The sequence below is a fragment of the Enhydra lutris genome, unplaced genomic scaffold (genome assembly GCF_002288905.1).
Source record: "Enhydra lutris kenyoni isolate GAN:26980312 unplaced genomic scaffold, ASM228890v2 scaffoldscaffold15, whole genome shotgun sequence".
NCBI classification, from domain to species: Eukaryota; Metazoa; Chordata; class Mammalia; order Carnivora; family Mustelidae; genus Enhydra; species Enhydra lutris.
The window spans coordinates 8452603-8474927 of NW_019154099.1; the positions used below are offsets into that span (position 1 = coordinate 8452603).

The window sequence follows — 22325 nt, forward strand, 5'->3', positions numbered from 1 at the left end:
TAAAAACCTGGCCAGTTAAAAACAAATGGCTCAGCCTCAGAGCCTTCCAGAATAAAATTAAGAAATTTAGAATTATCTATGACATAGTACAGAGATTTAGAAGATATCCTCTAAATCTTATGCTTTTATGTTTAAGGTTAAACAAACATAATTCACGATGCCCATATCAGTTTACACAAGAGTTCACAACTCATGTTTTCTCTTTCCCAGTCAAAATGCTAGGAGCCTCACACAGAGGCTAGGTACACATATATAAAAATCAGTAACTAAGTTCTTGAAAGCACTCATATGAATCCACCACTTCTGTGGGCTACTTAACTTCAATCCAAAAGCTTATTTATTTATAAGAAAATCACAATACATGTGGCATATAAACTTCCATTTCAACTATATATATATATACATATAATTTTATATATATATCACTTATATGTATCACTTACAATGAGTTTAAGTAAACTGAAAGGAATTCAGAGCAGATTCAGATGCACATTTTATGAATAATAGGAATTTTACTTACCTTTATCTGGGTGATTCAAAATCATAATTCTCCTATGAGCTGTTCTAATCTTGGCCTTGCCAGCAGATGGGCTGTAAAAAGAAATTAAAGTGCTTATAATAAATAGTGTCAAATGCAGATTATAAATTAACAGTTTATATGGGTTTCAAGGAATTAAAAACTAATGAGAATTTCACCATCTTGTGGATAAATATGAAATTACAGCTTGTCACTTAAGTCTACTAACCATCAAAATAAACTGTTGACTGATGCATGTATTTTTCTTCCTTTGTAATGTCAGTCTCTTTTTTCAATCAATTTAAAAAATAAAACACAATGGGGTGCCTGGGTGGGGCAGTTGGTTAAATAACCCACTCTTGGTTTCAGCTCAGGTTGTGATCCCAGGATCACCGAGCCCCGAGTTGGTCTCTAGGCTTTGCGTGGAATCTGCTTAAGATTCTCTCTCCCTCTCTCTCACTAAAATAAATAAATAAAACAGCATACAAGGTAAGAGGGGCATTTTCTCTAGACTAGACTGAGTTTGAAAACATATGCCTCAAGTTACCTGGGGGAAGGCAGCTTAAATAGTGTTACAGACAGGTATCCAAACTCCAGAGATACTAGACAGTCAGATTTCATTTCCATTGCTACTTAGGATGGGGTAAACTTGGTCAAATTCTTAATGTCTCTGTACTTCCATCTCCTCATTGTAAACCAAGGCTAGGAACAACATATTCCTCATAGAGAGACTGTAGAGATTAAGTTAATTAAAACCATCAAAGTGTTAGAACAGTGCCTGGAATGTAGCAAGGGTTCCAAAACAGTTAGTTTTTATTAATTACTATATTTCAACGGAGCATCTCAAAACTCTTCATAACCTGTAGTTTATTTAACTTGTGAGAAATGTATGGGAGACGCCCTTGCTATAGACAAAAATTGAGAAAGTTAAATCAACTTAAAATTATTTCAATACAAACTAATTTATCCAGTATTGGAAATGTTTCTCACTAGTACATTTTCCAGGCAAGGAAACAAAATTAACACTTAATAACAACAAAATTCTGGTATTGCTAATTAATAGCTATATTATTTTACCTAAGTTACTTTTTTGGCCTCAAATTGGGATAGTAGCAGCTGACTTAAAGTACAGAGTGGTTGTTGCAAACCTCAAAGTAATTTAATTTGTATGGATGAACCACATTGTACTGGCTATAAAAGCAGGTACTTTTAGAGATAGTCAGACATAGGTTCAACATCCTGATTCCACCATTCATTAGCTGCAAAACTCTGTCCTGCTCACTTAAACTCTGAGTGAAAATTCTCTCATAAGTAAAATGAACATTCTAAACTACCTCCCAGGATTATTTTAAGAATAAATTAGATAATGCAAGTAAAAGGATTAGCATAACCTAGCAGAGAGTTAGCATTGAAAGTGTTCAAAAATAACTAGTCTTTAGTTATTATCATAAAGATAAAGCATGTTTATGAAAATATATTATATTCCCCACTTCTAAAAATATAGTATAAATCACCTAATTTAATGTTTCTTGAATGACTCAATAGTATTAATCTGAGTATAAATTAAGAGCAAAGAAATTCTTAAGGTCTGAAGAGATTTGTCACCCTTAAAGGGTCCTCCAATGCTTTCCATTTAAGTTCCTCTGTCTGTTTTTTAGCACTGCCCCCCTTGCTATCAGCTGTGAACCCTTGTTCTGCCATTATTCCAGTCTAGCTATTCCTTGACAGTTACTTACACTTCTAATCTTTTGAGATTAAATAACAGATCACCAAGCATGTTAAAACACACTATCAATTGCTGAATATGCATATAAAATATTCTTCTGTGAGTAAAAAAAAAGTCTTGAGTCAAAGACAAAATCAAAAGAGAAAAAACATCCTGCGACAAATGGAAATGAAACTGGAAATATAACAACAAATTTATGGGATGCAGCTAAGGGAGTTCTAAGATGAAAGTTTATAGTAAGTTTATAGTAATAAATGCCTACATTAAGAAAAAAGAAAGAACTCAAATAAACAACTTTATCTATGTCTCAGGGAAGTAGAAAAAAGAAGGCTAAACTAAAACAAAGTTAGCTGAAGGAAGGAAATAATAAAGATCCAGAGTAAAATAAATGAAACAGAGACTAAAAAGACAATAAAAGATTATCTTTTATTGTATTAATGAAACTAAGAGCTGTGTTTTTTTTTTAAAGATAAACAAAACAGACAAACCATTACCTGGACTCACAAGAAAAAAGCAGAGAGGACTCAAATAAAACAGAAATTAAAGAAAAAAAGACTTTACAAAGATACCACAGAAATACAAAGGATCATAAGAGACTACTATCAACAGTTATACATTGACAAAATGGACAACGTAGAAGAAATAGATAAATCCTACAAACATATAAACTACCAAGACTGAGTGGAAGAAAGAAAATCTGGAAAGATCAATTATTAACAATGAGATTGAATCACTAATCAAAAACCTCCCAACAAAGAAAAAAGCCCAGGACCGACAGCTTCACTGAAATATACCAAACATCTAAAGAATACCAATTCTTCTCAAACTTTTCCCAAAAATAGAAGAGGAAATGCTTCCAAACTCATTTTATGAGGCAAGCATTATCCTGATACCACATGTAGACAGGACACTAGAAGAAAATTACAAGCCGATTTCCCTGATGAACACAGATACCAAAGTCTTCAGCAAAATATTAGCAAGTCAAATTCAACAAAACATTCAAGGATCACATATAATGAACAAGTAGGATTTATTCCAGGGATGAAAGGATTGTACAACATTCACAAATCAGTCAATGTGAAACACCATAAATGTGAAACAAAATGAAGGATAAAAATCATATGACATTTCCAAAGATGTAGAAAAATCATTTGATAAAATTCAATACCCATTCATGACAAAAACTCTCAACAAATTCAGTACAGAGGGAACATACTTCAACATGATAAAAGCCGTATGACAAATGCATAGCAAATATCATACTCAATGGTGAAAAGCTCAGAGTTTTTCCTCTTAAATCAGATATAGCACAAGGTTGTATGCTCTCACCACTTTTTTCCAACATAGTACTGGCAGTCATGGCCAGAGCAATTTGGCAAGAAGAAGAAATGAAGGGCATCCAAATCAGAAACAAAGAAGGAAAAGTGCATATGATATGATTATTACATAAAGAAAACCCTAAAACTGTTAGAAGTAATCAACAAATTTGGTAACGTTAGAGGATACAAAATCAATATACAAAAATCTGTTGCCCCTCTATACACTAATAAACTATCAGAAAGAGAAAGAAAACAATTCCATTTACAATTGCATCAAAAAAAAAAAAAAGAATAAAATACCTAGAAATAAATTGGACTAGGAAGTTAAAGACCTATACACTGAAAACTGTAGGACATTGATGAAAGAAATTAAAAACACCAATAAATAGAAGGATATCCCACATTCATGGATTGGAAGAATTCATTTTGTTAAAATGCCCATACTATTCAAAGCTATCTACAGATACAATGAAATCTCTATCAAAATTTCAAAGGCATTTTTCACAAAAATGGAACTATCCTAAAATTTATATGGAACCACAAATACTCCAAATAGCCAAAGCAATCTTGGGAAAGGACAAAGCATCATACTTCTTAAATTCAAATTATATTACAAAGCTAAAATATAATCAAAATAGCATGGTATTAGATTAAAAAACAGATACATACATCACTGGAACAGAAGAGAGAACCCAGAAATAAATCCATGCATATATGGTTAATTAACATATAACAAAGGAGACAAAAACATAAAACAAATAAAAGATAGTCTCCACAATAAATGGTACTGGGAAATTGGGACAGCCACATGCAAAGGAATGAAACTGGACCGTTCTCTTAGACCACACATGAAAATCAACTCAAAATGGATTAAAGCCTTGATAAAGACCTGAAACCATAAAACTCCTAGAAGAAAATACAGGGGTAAGCTCCTTGACATCAGTCTTTGCAGTAACTTTTAAAATTTGAAACCAAAAGCAAAGGCAAGAAAACAAAATTAAAGAGCTGGGACTACAACAAACTTTAAAAAATTTCGACACAGTAAGGAAAACTATAAAAAAAAATGAAAAAAATTAACCTATGAAATAGGGAGAAGATATCTGCAAATCATATATCTGATAAGAGGTTATTGCCAAAATAAGAACTCATACAATTCAATAGTACAGCATAGCTAGATACATAGATAAGTAGATCTGATTTCCAAATGAGTGGAGGATCTGACTAGACATTTTTACAAAAAACAGAAAATGTCAAACAGGTACATGAGGTGATCAGCATCACTAATCATCACAGAGATGCAAATCAAAGCCACAATGATACAACATCGCAGCTTACAGAATGACTGCCATCAAAAAGATGAGATAAACAAGTGTTAGAAAGATGCAAAGGGAACCCTCGCACACTGTTCATGGAAACGTAAACTGGTACAGCTACTGTGGAACAGTATGGAGGTTCTGAAAAAATTAAAAATAGAACTACCTTATGACCCGGCAATTCCACTTCTAGGTATGTGTCTGAAGGAAATAAAAAAGAAAATCACTGTCTCCAAGAGATATCTGCACCCTCATGATCCCTGCATTATTTACAATATTTACATTATTTACATTACCCAATTATTTACAATACCCAAGACATGGAAACAATCTATGTCCATCAACTAAAAAAGAAGAAAATCTTGCTATTTGTTGACAACATGAACGGGCCTTGAGAGCATTACACTAAGTGAAATAAGTCAGAGAGAGAGAGAAAGACAAATGCTGTATGATCTCATATATATGGGAAATCTGAAAAAGCAAAACACAGAAACAGAGAACAGACTGGTGGTTGCCAGAGGCAAGAGTAGGACGGCAGGGGAAATAGGTGAAGGTAGTCAAAAGGCCCAACTTACGGTTATGAGAGAGTCCTGGGGATGGAATGCACAGCATAGTAACTACAGTTAACAATGCTGTACTTCATATTTGAAAGTTGCTGAAAGAGTAGATCTTAAAAGTTCTTATCATAAGAAAAAACAAATCTGTAACACTGTGAGGTGAAGGATGTCAACTAAAGTTTTTGTGGTAATCATTTTGCAATCTATACATATTATACATATATCAAATCACTATGTAATTCATCTTAAATATACAACGTTAGAGGCACCTGGGTGGCTCAATGGGTTAAAGCCTCTGCCTTCGGCTCGGGTCGTGATCCCGGGGTCCGGGGATCGAGCCCCACATCGGGCTCTCTGCCCAGCAGGGAGCCTGCTTCACCCTCTCTCTCTGCCTGCCTCTCTGCCTACTTGTGATCTCTGTCTGTCAAATAAATAAATAAAATCTTTAAAAATATATATATACAACGTTATACGTCAATTATATCTCAATAAAATGAAAGGAAAAAATTTTAAATTAAAAAACATTTTTGAATAATAAAGAAGTTTAGTTAGTTCAAAAAAAATAATAAAAAAGCCTTTTTCTGTAAGGACTAGTACAGTATTCCTTTAGGCTGTTTATGTAAGTCGTCTGGGGGACCATTTCAAACTTACTTTTTTGGTTTGCAGATACTTCCCAGATAACCAATCAAGACACTGTCTGATTCTAAAGACTACTAAGTTTGAAAAAGAAGTCACTAAACACTATACCAGGGCTATGAAGACTTTATTGTTTTACTGCCTACTAAGAAATGAAAAATACATTATTTTTTAAAATTCCAGTATGTTTAGTTTCTTGTAGTAAATATACATTTATCATTCTCTTTTGTGGTGCTCTGTAGTATTGCTTTCCTTTATTAGTTATGTTTTCTAGTTGTTCTGTAGACATTTGATATGTCTCCTTAGGTAGACACTAAACTAAAGAGCAGAAGCTATGTGGGATCAAGCCCCACATCGGGCTCCCTGCTCAGTGGGAAGGCTGTCCCACTCCCCCGCTTGTGTTCCCTCTCTCACTGTCTCTCTCTCTCTGTCAAATAAATAAATAAAATCTTAAAAAAAAGTAGTATCTAGTATTGAATACACAATAGGGCTTAATGCATTTTATGCACCCTCCAAAAGAAAATGGCTATTAAAAAGGCAAACTCCTTCAAAGAATAATGGCTCTATATTAGTAAATACTAACACTCTAAGGCATTACTGTATTACAGAAAATTTTAAAGTAGAAAAAGAGGAGCTTTAAAAAACATTTCTTAAAGTGGACCACTACATAATTAAGTTGTAAGTCCAGTAAAATCCAAATCTGCATTCTGTGTGTTTTGGTGGGGGGCGGTTCATATGGTAGGTTGTATCTTATTCTGGATATTAAACTTTAATTTAGCATATGGGACAAAATTTGAATATTATCCTTGATAATTACACCTGATAGATTATCCTTGATAATCACTTACATTGCCTATAAAGAACAGTACATGTGGTTTTGTACATGAAAGTCCATAAAGTATTATTTACTATAAGGTCTGTCAACCACAGAACTAGATAGATTAGAGGAAGTAAGAAATGCAAGAGAATGGAGCCACGGCAATGTATTCATATTTTAAAGAATATTCTCAAAATACAATACTACCTGATTGAAAGAAAGGGCTAGAGGAAAGCAAATAAGGCTTACCTTTCTATTTAATGTGTTAAGTAAGGGTAAATATTTAGCTTCTGCATTGGTGATATCGATGGGAAGAAAGAGGAACCAACATTTATTTCGCACCTGTTGTTTGGTAGGTACTTTTTTTTTTTTAAAGATTTTATTTATTTATTTGACAGACGGAGAGAGATCACAGTAGGCAAAGAGGCAGGCAGAGAGAGAGAGGAGGAAGCAGGCTCCCCGCTGAGCAGGGAGCCCGATGCGGGGCTCGATCCCAGGACCCTGGGATCATGACCTGAGCCGAAGGTAGAGGCTTAACCCACTGAGCCACCCAGGCGTCCCGGTAGGTACTTTTATAAAAAGGTATCCTCCTATCATTTTATATTATTTCAGCAAGGCTAAATCGTATTAATTCTATTCAAAACTGAAGAAACTGAAGGGCAGAAGAGCTAAAAATAACTTGACAAGGCTCATACAATGCGGTGCTTCAGTGACAGAACCAGGAGAAGGATCTGTTTGGTTCAGCTGGTATTTGTTGAGTAGTTACTAAGTGCCATGTTTATATTAAGGATGTATGTATTGGGACAACTGGGTGGTTTAGTCATTAAGCATCTGCCTTCAGCTCAGGTCATGGTCCTGGGATCGAGCCCCACATCAGGCTCTCTGCTTGGCAGGGGGCCTGCTTTCCCTCTCCCACTCCCCCTGCTTGCGTTCCTACTCTCTCTCTCTGTCAAATAAATAAATAAAATCTTTCAAAGAATGCATGTATTATATATGTACTAATCCTCACAACAATTCTAGGCAATAGAAACTGATATTATCTCTATTTTACAAATAATGACATTGACGTCACATAGCTAGTAAATGGTAAAACCAATATTCATAATCATACTCACCTGTTATTAGAGGATATACTCTTAATCTTAATCAGCAAATTATCCTTGTAAAATTTTCTATAGCTTCTAGTTCAACAGGATAAACCTTTATAACCATAAATCTTAAGTCCTAATTATCTGTTTCAACAGGACTGGCTTGGATGATATTAACTGATATTCTCAAAAACCTTTGTGTTCAGTTTTAAAGTAAGTTTCATATTCACATTTCAAGACTATGAATGGAATGGTATGGGGGTCCAATAAAAGTTCAAGAAAAATAACAGTGCCATCCTGAATAATATTAAAGCAAATAATAATCAGCAATATAGCCAACTTCCTAATTTGGTTTCCCTTACCTAAAACCTATTCCCAGTGAGATAATTCATCTCTTATTTAATAAAGCACCAAGCTGAAAGAGCTGTTTCCGTTGCTTTCCACCCCTTTGGCTTTCTTGCTAAGTCAAAAGAAATAATTAAATGTTTTGGTCTTAAAAATATGCTGATCTACAAGAGATTTAAAAGACTATCTTAACATAGGGCTTTATGACCTATTTTGCTTGTTTGATTAAATTATCAGAAGATCTGCTCTAGATGACATACTGTAACCAACCCCCACAAAAATTTAAGTGAGTTCTAAAGGATCATAAGGTAAACAAATTAATATTAGCGACTGGTAAATCTATAGCAGGGACATCACTTAACACTAAAAGTTAAGAAAATATCACAGAGCAATCATACAACATTAACTTTCTCCTACACTGTCCAAAGTCACACAATAAACAGATTACTAAGGTGAAACGATTATAATAAAATATGCTAGATGTCAAATTATGGAAAAAGAATTGTGAGATAGATCCCATATCATAACAGAAAAATGACAGATATCAAATTATGAAACTAAAAAATCCAAAAAAAAAATTCAGTGTCACAATAAGGGATATTTTGATAGTTGCTGTGAAATTAGTATTCAGAGTTCCTTGTTAATAAAGACATATCACGGGGCTCCTGGGTGGCTCAGTGAGTTGAGCCTCTGCCTTAGGCTCAGGTCATGGTCTCGGGATCCTGGGATCGAGCCCTGCGTCGGGCTCTCTGCTCCAAGAGGAGCCTGTTTTCCACCACCCCTGCCTGCCTCTCTGCCTACTTGTGATCTCTCTGTCAAATAAAATAAAAAATAAAAAACACTTCATAAATAAATAAATAAATAAATAAAGACATATTACATCATGCCTGATATTTTTAGCGGGAGTAGGATATATTTTTAGATTTGAGGTTTTAAAATATAAAAATTTTGTATTTTCTCCTCTGCCTCCTATTCATAACTTAAAATATAAGGATAACTTTACTGTAATGTTTTCTCATTTTTTTCAAAACAAGCTTGGCCACAGAACAAAATAATACTTATGCAGCATACCTACCTTATACCCAAAATAAGACTAGCTTCTCGCCTACTCATTTTCTGTTCAAATCCTCCTTTATAGTAGGATGAAAGGCTCTGTACAGGAAAGAAAGAGCATGAAATAATTAGTTCCATGTATGAGGTGGCATGACCTCAATCCCATCATAGCTGCAGTAAGAGTAATGCATTTTACCAGAAGTCAACTTGAAACTGTGGAGGGAGGAGAACTAAACAATGAGCCTTTACAAGAAACTATGACCAAAATGAACGTAAAAAAATTAACAATTTTTTCACTTTCAAATACATTAATTTTCTACACTAAGATAGAACAGAATTAAAATAAATCAGTAGGGGCGCCTGGGTGGCTCAGTGAGTTAAAGCCTCTGCCTTCGGCTCAGGTCATGATCCCAGGGTCCTGGGATTGAGCCCCGCATCGGGCTCTCTGCTCAGCAGAGAGCCTGCTTCCTCCTCTCTCTCTGCCTGCCTCTCTGCCTTCTTGTGATCTCTATCTGTCAAATAAATAAATAAAATCTTTAAAAAAAAATAAATAAAATAAAATAAAATAAAATAAATCAGTAGAAGCAAAAGGCTTGAACTTTTCCTAAGCTCTGCAGTAATTTTCTCTTTGGATAACCTTGCTAAGTCACTAATGTTGATAGGACACACATCTTTTTTACCTCCTGGACTGGCTGATAAAGAAGGAAGAAAAGGAACTGACAAAGTGGGGAGGACATCAGGAGAGCAGACAGGCAGGCCAAGGGAGACCAGCAAAGGACTACAAGGTCACTGAAAGGTGGCTGGAAAGGCATAAGCAAGAAAGAGAGTAGAATCAGAGAGGCAGCTGGGCCAGAATGGTGGAGCAAGGCTGTAAGCAACAGAAATAATTTAGGAGTTTATTCTCAGAGCACTGGAGTAATGTCATCTGACTATATTTTGAAAGGATTACTCTAACTGCTATGTGGAGAATAGAAAAAAAGGTGCAAGAGGGAAGCAGGAGACCAGCCAAGAGGACACAACAATAATCTAGTCAAGAGATGATAATGGTATGCGCCAACATGGTAAGAGCAGAGCTAGTTTAAAAGTGATCTGATTCTAGATGTATACTGAAAGCAACCCTAACATTTTCTTAGTAGATTAAATAAAGGATATGAGAAAGAGAGGGATTGACGATGATGTACTAAACACACTATACACTGTGCAGCTTCCCCTTTGGAAGTGAAGGACTTAACACTTTGGGTGCTAGGGCTATCGCTGGCAGACAGCAGTCAGCTGTCAGACTCTTTAGGAATTGCCTTGGCTGAAGAAAATCAAGTTCAGGTCCCTTTCCCAGAGCAGTCTCTATTTAATGACTGGTTGATATGGGGGTATAAACATTGTAGTTCTCTAGAGCTCAGTCCTTCGACTTCATATCTATAGTTCACTGACCAGGTGATCTCATTTAGTCTCATGGCTCCTTGCCCCAACCTGGGACAACCACAGTGAGCCAGCCGAGCTTCAGAGCTTGGCATCGGGTTGACTGAAGCCTTTGTTAATGACCATACTGCAGCCTAAATTGTCCCTCTGCCCTTCTCCCTTGTCTTCCTTTCTGGAGCTGCGAATCCTAAGAGCACTTCCTAATGAACTACTGTTGCAGGATTTCTATTCCTTTAGTGCCCGCAGTTCTTGGTCACACTGCTTCAAAGAATGAAGAGGTAGACCAGACAAAGAGCGGTGGGCAGCAAGGGGAACTTTATTGAGTGGTAGTACAAAGCTCCCAGAGAGGGAGGGGACCCAAGAGGGTTGCCGTTTTGACATTTAAATCTAGGGGTTCTTATGAGCTCTTCTGCAGAATTATCTGAAGCTTCCTGAGTGTGGGCCCCCTGTGGAATGGCTGCTAAGGCATGACACTGGATGAGATCACCTACGGAGTGAGAGAAGAGAAAAAAGTCCAAAGACTGAGCCCTAGAGATTGCAAGTTTGAGGGGCAGAGAAATGGAGATAAATAAGTCAGTAAGCAGACTGAGGAGGCCTAGCAGTGCAGACACCAAAAGTAAGGGAGGGAAAAACAGTTTCAAACACTTCTGATAGGTTACATCAGAACTGAGCTGAGACCTGGCTGTTGGATTTATCAAAGAGGTCAAACTCTTTGACAAGAGCTGCAGGGAGTGGGAGTAAGAGTCTGATTAGGGTAGATTTAAGAGAGAACAGGACAGAAGGAATGGGAGACAGTAGTACAGACAATGCTTTAAGAGTTCCTAACAAAGAAACAGGATGCGTGAACTCAACTTTTAGAAGGAAAAAAATGCATCAGTGATTGTATTGCAAACATGTTTTTAAAACATGAACCCCTATTTTCGTAAGGAAAAATAAGTAAGTGTATGTTTACATAAAACAACATCAGAAAGTATATACACTAAAATGTTATTTTTGGTTGGTGACATCATGAATAATTTTTTTTCTTATGTTTATTTTTACTTTCTAAATTTTAAAAAAATGAATACAGGCTACCTGTATAATTTTTTTAAAAGGAGAACTAACTAAAAGACCAAGGAAATTAGTAGAACTTAAAAAATGAGCCAGATCTGGTCATTTATATAAGCTGTTGTCTTCGAACAGTTTGTGATAAATTTCTACTTGGTAAGAATTCGCTGGCAATTAATTCACGTAACAAGCACTTCAGCACCTAGTAAAGCCAGGAACATTTCAAATGAGACAGGTCAAGTTTAGTTCTTCATCACAGAGATGATAATCTATCAATGTACCAGTGCTGGGAGGAATATGACATACTATTTCAAGTTTCAAGTAATTTGTAATCTAGAAAGAAAACTAAAAACAATATCCTTCTCCAAGTTGTGACGGGAGGAAGAGAATCAAATTATTTAAGTACACATGGTAACCTGGACAAATTATACACATGCACACACATACACTCCCACACACATAGAGGGGAATATATAAAGGACTAGGGGATTTAACAGAGAAATAACAGATGGTTTTAAGTTTTCTCTCAGCAGACTAAAGTTTTTCCTAGATGCATACCTTCCTCCCCGACATTTCTGTAAGTATTTATTTAGCTTAGGGAGCTCCAAAATTTCAACATAACAAACATGATAAATTGATGTTTCAGGAAGTGTCACCCCCACTAGTCACAATGCTCATTAACCCTAATGGCAGGAATTGTATCTGAGCAGTTGTTTACTTTCAGTTTTGCCCAGGTGGAAAAGGAGACCCAGTACTTAAAATCCAGCATTTGGATAAGGCTCATACCCTAAAACACAGACCTGCTGAAGAATAAGTGAATATGTGCATATCTATAAGGGACAACTATAGAACAACTCCATCAAATAGAGTGGATGATTAGAACTTCTTTTTTTTTTTTTTTTGGTTATACCTTTCTAATAGAATTTCTAAGAACAAAATCAGTACGACTCTACTACTTTTATGCTGCTGTCTATTTGAAATATACCCTGAACCTTACAAATTATTATGTTGTGTTATTCTATTCATTGAATATATATATAAACATACCTCAAAATCATTTTCCATCTAAAATTAGCATTAAATACTATAGTACTATATATTATCAAAGGAAATATGAAATGAATCAAGTTAAACAAAATCTTCATTAGAAAATTTACTCAGCCAAGAGCCAGATATACAAAAACTCTCCAGACAACCAAAGAACTGTATCATTCCATAATCTTAAGAAACACATTTACCATAAACTATAAATTCCTATTATTTACAATAATCTATTTCGCTTAGAGAGCCACAGAAGGATGATTTTAATTTGTGCTGTTTCCACGAATTTCACTTAACCATAAGACAAAGGAAGTCCAATTTTTTAAAAATTATATTCAAATAAAAGGACATTTTCACAAATAGTAAAGTAAAAAGCCTTAAAAGAAGATGAATGACTTAGGTTTTTTTCCCCCAGGGAAAAAAAATAGGGGTAGTTAAACATTACCTGAGGTAATAACATAATAACATATTAAAAATCAAGCAAAAAAGTACTGGTTCAAAACAGAAGATTGCATAAAAAAACTCTCTTGCTTTCTAAAGTGCCTCTGACATGAGAAGAGAGATAAGAGAGATGTTTTTAAAAGGAAAGTCCATTATAGCCCTAGAAAACAAGAGATGATACAAGTAGCAAACCAAAAACTTTAAAGATAAATACTGAAAGGCTGAAAACAGGTAAGACTTGCACATATGGAAAAATCACTACAGCCTTAAACACCAGAGGAAAGAAGAAAACCCTTTTCAGGAAATTAAAAAGAAAACCATACCTTTAGAATCAACCATACAGTAACACCAGGATAATTAATTAAACTACAACAGCAGAAATGACAATTTCTAACCTCAGTAATACAGAGCTTAAGGGGCCTACCACCTGTCATTTTGCCCTTAGGCTAAGAAAGACAACTGCATGTCCTGGGATGTATCTCATTGTGGCGGGTAGGTCCCAATAGAAGCAAAGTAGAGTACTAGCAGATCACATATCAGAACCCACAAGGCCAGAGAGGGACACAGTTATGCCAATGAATAAGATATACATAGTACTCAATGTCTCCTCAACCTCTCTCTGGAGGTCCCAAGCCTGCCTCTTGGCTCCTTGCTTGGGAAGACATGCTATTGACATATCCCATCTACCTATTCACAGCCCACTATCAACCTTCTCATTCAATAAAATTATTGAAGTAAGTCTACCAAACTGCTGAGGAAGGTCACTTATATTAATCAACTTAGTTCTCACAAACATAAACCAAAAACCAAGGATTACCAGACATTTGAACAAATCCAGTATCATGGGGGAAAAGCAGAACAAAGATGAACAAATAACAACTGGCTTTTGGAGAAAAGAGATAAATCAGGAACCAGAAGAGGATTTGTCAAAATTTGAATTAGTATCTTATATCCATAAACGTGTAAGTTGCTATGAAAAAGAAACAAGAAAATTTTCAGATATTAAAATATTACTGATATAAAAAATTTAGCAGATGGACTAAATAAAAAAATGGTCACTGCTAAAAACCAATTTGATGATCTGGAAAATAAGCTGTGGAAATACTGTGGAATGTAAAACAAAAAGATAAGAAGATGGAAAACAGAAAGAAAATGTTCAGAGACGTAAAGGACATACTCAGAGGTCCAATGTGTCTCTAATAAGAGTTCCAGGAACAGAGAAGAGAGACAATGGAAGGAAAAAAATAAAAAACAGTCTAAGAGAATCTTCTAAAATAAAAGACAGGCAATTTTCACTTAAGTCTCTCTAAGAAGACCTGTGAAATTTCAGAACATCAATAATAAAGAGAACCCCCCAAAACTTCCAGAGTTAAAAAACAACCAAAAATCACCAAAAAAACCCAAAAGCATAAAACACAAACAACAAAAGAAAACCAAAAGAGGCAGCTTACAAAGGAGTAAGAATAAGAACATCAGAAATTCTGGCTGAGAGCCTTGAGTGTACCAGAAAATGTGGCTAAGAATATGTAGGAAAGCATGTACGTGGGCACTGAGGTTCATTTAATCTGAGCAGAGATTTTTTTTTTTTTTCCTAAGTAATCTCTACCCCCAATGTGGGGCTCAAACTCAAGACCCAAGATCAAGAGTTGCAGCAGGCTCTACTGACTAAGCCAGCCAGGAGCCCCCTGAGCAGAGATTTCTATACTCCTCTCATACTGGCTCCATCAGATTCCAAAGAGCCAGCAGCTAACTGATGATTAATGGTGAGAGCAAAAGAAACAAGTTGTTAGCAGAGAAGAACTTAAGACATTTACCATCCACCATCCAAATCCCATATGAAAAAAATTACTCCAGGCAGTATTCCAGAAAAATGGAGGGAAAAAGGTATGAAAAAACAAAGATGAGATTTAAGAACAAGGTGATGTTAAAGCACAGAGAAAGCAAACTTCACAGAAACTTGAACCTTGCAGGCTTTCTTTTGAGTCATAGAGATTTAGTGGCCCATGATTACAATACGCATTTTTTAGCAACTCTATTTGGTTTTATAATGAATCACACTTACAACATCAAAACACTGTAAATGCCGTGTTTTGTGAAGTTTGACAATTTGAAATCATTAGTGCCAAGAGAAAGTATGTATATATTTATTTCTCAGTTTCCCTAGAATTATTAATATTTCAAGAACTGTTTAAGACGCTCTTATCGTCACAGCGGTATAACTGTGATGACAGTGATGATGATAAAGATATTTTACGAAATATTTTCACTGCAAATGGCAGGAATAGTACTTTGTTGGGGCGGGGGGGTGGGGTAGGGCCAGATTTATAGAACAGTGTTCCTTACCTCAGGCCCACAAAGGTGAAGGATAAGAGGGATACATCATTTCTCTCTCCTTAAGAAATGCAGGTACCAAGTTCAGTATACCCATGACAATCTCTTAAATTATTGCACCTTATCCATGAGCCTCCACAGAGCAGGGAAAATTTCCTCATTTTCTTGCTCTCTCTTCCTGTTTGTTTAATGATGTAGTTCTACAAAACTTGTGAATCTTTTATTTACAATATAAATATATCTATTGAAGATCACCTTAACAGAAGAGAAATAATTTCTGAAATTTTCTCCATTCGTTATTTATAAAAACATATGGAAAAAAATAAATAACAATCCATTAAAGAACTATGCTACTATTTCCATTCCTGGATTTCAAGCCACCATTATCTATTACCTGCACTATCTCAATACCCTCTTACTGGATGGATAGCTTTTACTCTGGCTCATTCTTGTCTACACTCCACTGCAGGCAAAGTGATAATCTAAAATGCAAATCACATTGCCTCCATGGTTAAAACCTTCCAAAAGCTTTCCTTCCATTACACTGTAAGTAAAATTTGCAGTTTTTATCTATAATCTATGGGGCTTTAAATGATCTAGGCCCTACTCTACCACTATTATCTTTGCATACTCCTCTGGAGTTATTCTTACAGCAAAGCTCATTTCCGCCTCAGGACCTCTGCTGGGTTCTCACTGCTTGGAAAGAGAAATTCACCTGGCCAAGTCCCTCATCTTCTCACAAAGGTCTTCCCTGATCCATCTAACACAGATTCCTCACTGCTGTTACTCTTTAATCTCTTACCCTGCTTTCTTAAAAGCAGTCAACACTTCTACATATCATGTATTTTACTTATTTACTTGTTAATTGCCTGTGTCCACTAAAGTGTATGCTCCTAAGGGTAATGTCTTTATATGGTCCCTGACCATAGCCCACTCCCCACAATAACGTCTGGCATGTAGTAAGAGTTTAATGAATATTTACTGAATGAATGCTAAATACCTATTAATACTGCAGCCAAATAAAATATAAATAGGAAAACAGAAGGAACTCCCCCCCCCCACAAAAAACATGTTCCCTCTAATCACAGACATGCATTTCTAGGTCTGCAAAATCACTTGCACTTCTTCTGAACCTGAGTTTAATTACTTGTCAGTATGTCATCCTTTGAAAGTGTGGTCATTGCTCATGACTAACTAAGCCTCACAAGCCTATAATGACTTTGCTAAAAAACAAGTCATTCATTCTCAGATTGCTGCAAGCCAAGCTGATCTATCCCAAGTTGATCCACTTCTACTGCCCAGAAGTCAATGTTTATGCTGTAACGCTTCAGTGAGTTTTCTTTGCATTACGTCCAGTGGTTACAAACCAGTTCACTACACTGTAGCTTTTCAGATACCTACTATCACTCATTCTTCACTTATATTCAGCTCAGAGAGTAACTATAATGCCTGTAGATGAATGTAGAAATCATACAGATTTCAGAATTAGATTCTTCTAAGTTTGTGTTTTAGATGACCAGGTGGTGGTACAAGGGGACCCATTTCAAATTTTAGGATGAAATAAACTCCTGAGTAATAAACTCCCATCAGGGCAGGGACCATATCTGTTTTGTTCATTAACTATACCCAGCTTCTACCACAGGGATTAGTATAGAAAATCACTGCAAGAATAAATTAGTATTAATTAAACAAAAACAATAAATTACCTCAAAGTTGGTGTGATACTACTAAAAGGAATATAGTAATTAGATGTCAAAACAGGAATGAGGTTAGAAATAAAAATAATGTGACCAAGAAACTAAAAAAATCAATAAATTAAACAAACTGTCCAAGGATATAATGAAGAAAACTACAAATGTTGGAAAATCCAAGACATTTTCTGAATTACTATCAAATATGGCATATAAACAAAAATCAAAATGAGCCTTCTAACTAAAGCCATCTTAAACTCACAGGAGTGGAAATCTTCTTTGCTGTTTCTGTGATTACTTGTTCTAGAGGCTTCCAGATCTGAAACACGTAGCGACCTAAATAATAAAGGAATAAAAGCAAACATATTTTCTGTAATCAAACACAATACCCACAAGGTACTAACCACAATATTTACTGATAGCTTCTTCTATATATGTTATTTCAACAATCATTTCAAAATCTACCAGAAAGTCCTATTTTTTTCTTTTATTAAATTTTATTTTATTTTTTCAGTGTTCCAAGATTTATTGTTTATCCACCATACCCAGTGCTCTAATTCATGCCCTCCTTAATACCCACCACCAGGCTCACCCATACCCCCATCCTCCTCCCTGCAAAACCTCAGTTTGTTTCTCAGAGTCCATAGTCTCTCATGGTTCATCTCCCCCTCCGATTTACCCCAATTCACTTTTCCTTTCCTTCTCCTAATGTCCTCCATGTTATTCCTTATGCTCCACAAGTAAGTGAAACCATACGATAATTTACTTTCTTTGGTTGGAAAGTCCTATTATTTTCAAATTCTAATTTATTAAATAGAGGAAGCATTTCATTTTAACATAATTAAAATAGTTCCTAAATTTATCAAGTTCTAATTCATGATTATAAGATTAGAAAATGTCAATGTTTATGTATCTTACACATATACAATATACTAGGTAACAAAAAAATAATATCCTAGTATTCTTTCTGCCACAAACTATAGATAAAGTCCTCTCACGTATGTATATTCACACATCTGGTTATTTGTACTGGTTTTCTCAGTGATAATCACTTTGAAATATATAGAAAACAAAAATTACTTATGATTTGTACAAAACAGGAATAATTTAATGGCGTTACCTCTAAAGTAAAAAAGCAGTTATGTAAAAAATATTCACCAAAGATGTTTTCTGTCAATTTCTCACTGAGGATGACTATTCTCCTAAGAACATATTTTATTTTGGTGCTTTCTTTTCTTAGGTATCCTATTAATTAAAACTCCTCTGAGTCTTCAATAGCAAAACAGGTTCCAAACTGTTTCAAGGGTATAAAACAAAAATAAAATATTACCTGGCCAATTTACCTTTTGTACCCTAATCAGCATATAGATCTACTAATAGTATTGTCTTTCTTCCCAAAAGTCTTGCTAGAAAACCCATTATGACACTCTGGACTTTATTCATTTCCAGCCATAACCTTCTTTGCAAATCAAGATTTCCACTGGGAGAGTTCAATTATATACATCTTTTAGAAAAAGTTACCGTCTAACCATACTGTTATTCCTGTGCAAACAACATTTAAAAATGAAAAACAGGATGCTAGAAATGGAAAATGGGAAGTAGTCAACCCAAGCAGAAGATAAAAAAATTCTTGAGATCAAGGAGAACATTAAATAAATTAAACAAGTGAAATTAAATAACTAAAATAAGTGAAAGCCTAACTCCTTCAAATCTCTTATCCTAGAGATTTTTTTAAAATTTTTTATTTTTTTATAAACATATAATGTATTTTTATCCCCAGGGGTACAGGTCTGTGAATTGTCAGGTTTACACACTTCATAGCACTCACTATAACACATACCCTCCCCAATGTCCATAATCCCACCACCCTCATCCAACCCCCCTCCCCCCAGCAACCCTAAGTTTGTTTTGTGAGATTAAGAGTCTCTTATGGTTTGTCTCCCTCCCGATCCCATCTTGAACTTCCATCTGATTCTACAATAGTACAAAGCATACCTTTTAAATTACTTCGGAATTCCTTTAAAAGCACATACAATCAGGCAGTCTCAATGAAAACAGCAAGTAAGGCCTTCAACAAGTGACATCTGGAGGTTTACTTGAATCATAAACCAGAAGATCTAGTTCCAAAGTGTACTTTCTCCTAAATTCTATTATTCAGTTATATTTGGCTCTGGAAGAGATCTGCCTGCTACTTAATATTCAAGTTAGTAATAAGAACTTGGCAACAGTGTGGTATATATACAATACACATGCCAGTTCTTCTCATTTTAGAAAGAAGAACCTGGCAGAAGTACAGCATTTTTCTTTAATTTCAAAAAAAATCTTACATTTGAATTTAAAATAACTATGTCAATAATAGTTAATACTGTAACAGTTAGCACTACAATTGTTTCATGTTTATGGGCTAATTTGTCAGAATTCCTTTCTGGACATTAGAGTCTCCTCATGAAACGTCAGTATAGTTATAATGCCAAGACACAAGACCCTGATGGCACAAAGACCAAGAGAATCTGAACCACTGATCTTCTTGATTTTAAAGCATTTACTGTTAAGGTGCTTTAAAAGAGAGTTGTGTGAAATTAAGTACCATATAAAACAAAACAACAATTTTTTATGTCTCATTTTTTTATTGGATATATACCACAATGGTATGTAGCTTCACTTAAGAAGAAGATCCAAGAAGCAAAATCAAATCCATGGAACTTGAGATACAAATGCTAAAACAAAAAATGTAAATCTTTATCAACAAGGAGATGTTCTCAGAGAACATATGATTAGGAAATAGCTATGTAATTTAAAACTATAAGTTAATGCCTAGAAGAGAAAGCAATTTTTGCTTTAAATTTTAATATCTATTCTTTGGTGATTTGGGCAGTAAAAGAAATTCTCTTGAGTTTATGAAAGAAATTACAGCAATGTGTTAAAAATGAAGTTACTAATACATTGCAGGGAACTATGCTCATCAGAACAAGCAACAGCTCAGGAAATGTGTAATCTAATCCTGCAAAGAAAAAAAAAACCAACATGGGAGATTAAAGGAACCCTATATCACTTACACTGCTTCATATTAAAGAATTTCTTCAAAGTATACTATTGCTCAAACTAAAAAAAAAAAAAAATGCCAGGAAGGTCAACTACTATTAGGGCTAGTTTTCCTAACTTCTACTCTGTTAATTTTCTTCACTACATGGTTTACCTAGTTTTTGCTACATTGACAAATGTTCAGTGACTATACATGGAGGAAAAATGAGAATGTAGGTCTTAAAACCCAAACCTCAGAATACAGAGGGTCTCCTCATGAATCACTATAGAAACTATTTGAAAATATTTCTCCTGCAACATTTATTGATAAGTTTTCTTTATTTATCTTACCTGCAAATGCAAGAGCCGCAACACCCAGTCCTACAGCGATCAAACTTCTTGCCTATGAAGGAAAAAATGATTATATCACTTATGGTCCTACACGCTAGCTTTTTTAAAGTAAACCATTTTAAATAATGAAAATAATTATTTTAAATAATGAAAATAATTATGTTAAATACATTTTCCTCAAGCTCTGCTGTGAAGATGAGAATTTTTTTTCATCTGCAGTGTCTATGGGATTCTACCTATTGTATACTATATCAGTTAATTTTCAGTGAACTAAAATCATTCTAGATATCATTTAATTTCCATATATTTGAATTCATTCTACCCAAGAGTTTGTATGTCACCTATTGGTAAAATATTTTCTGTAGATTACTCGTTTTTAAGATTTTATTTATTTATGTATTTATGTATTCATTTATTTTGGGGGGTGAGGAAACAGAGGGAGAAGGACAAGCAGACTCCATACTGAGCACAGAGCCCAACATGGGACCCGATCCCACAACCCCAAGATCCTTACCTGAACCAAAACCAAGAGTTGGATGCTCAGTTGACTGAGCCACCCAGGCACTCCCGTAAATTATTCTTAATAGTCAGTTAAATATATTTATCTTCTACAAAGATAAAAAGCACATATTTCCTTAATATTTACAATGCTCAATGGCATTTGCTATATTTAAAATTTTGACAAAACATTAGATCCATGTTTAGTAAATAAGTCAACCTGACAATAGTTAGTAAAAATTATGAATAACTTTGGGGTGCCTGGGTGGCTCAGTGGGTTAAAGCCTCTGCCTTCGGCTCAGGTCATGATCCCAAGATCCTGGGATTGAGCCCACATCAGGCTCTCTGCTCAGCAGGGAGCCTGCTTCCTCCTCTCTCTGCCTGCCTCTCTGCCTACTTGTGATCTCTGTCTGTCAAATAAATAAATAATTTTAAAAATCTTTAAAAAAATTATGAATAACTTAAAAGTTAATTTCTACCTTTCTAGACCAATGTAAAAATGTTTAAATGAGTCAAGAATTCATAATATAAAATTATGAGCTCATTCTGATAAAAATCTACTTTAAATTGGTTATATACTTCATATTATTTTAGGCTTTTCTCCTTTACCATCTCAGAAAAATATTTCAGTCACAACAGAAAAGGTTTATGTAGCAGAGATCAATGTTTCCCCCCAACATCCATTCTCCCTTTGTTCTCTAGGATCAGGAGTTCCTATTTTTAGCTGGACATATTTCTAAGCCTCTCTTAGACTATGCTATGTTAACTAAGTGTTGGCTTTTAAGATAATAAGCAGGGTGCTGGTATGTGCAACTTCTGAGAAGCCCTTCGGGGACAGGGGAAATGTCCTTCTTGAAAACTTTTCCATTCTTGCTTGCTGGAAATGTAGACATTCTTCCTGGAGCAGATCTTGGATAAAGAAGGAAAAACAATGGGTGAAAGGAGGCTGTATCCTAGATTATCACGGAGCTGCCACAGCACCCCTGGACTGCCTTTATTTATGGGAGATAATAATAGAATTCTAGCTTCACAAGCCACTATTATTTCCAGGCACTTGCAACCAAATCAAATTTTGATGATACAGAATTAAGTAGAGACACCACAGAAATGTTCTGTC

At 35.1% G+C, this 22325-nt stretch overlaps 1 protein-coding gene across 2 annotated transcripts in view; it reads right to left on the reverse strand.

Moving 5' to 3' along the window:
- LOC111147007 (DnaJ heat shock protein family (Hsp40) member C15) overlaps nt 1-22325 on the reverse strand; it is an 83825-nt gene that overhangs the window by 34580 nt on the left and 26920 nt on the right. For both annotated transcript variants that reach the window (XR_002640580.1, XM_022502845.1), the window contains exons 2-5: nt 20711-20762; nt 17601-17674; nt 9394-9470; nt 521-591 (exon numbers count right to left, since the gene is read on the reverse strand). Coding sequence is in view for 1 of the 2 variants with exons in the window: in XM_022502845.1 (XP_022358553.1) it covers nt 521-591; nt 9394-9470; nt 17601-17674; nt 20711-20762 (274 nt within the window). In the remaining variant the exon portion in view is untranslated. The remainder of the gene's footprint in view (nt 1-520; nt 592-9393; nt 9471-17600; nt 17675-20710; nt 20763-22325) is intronic.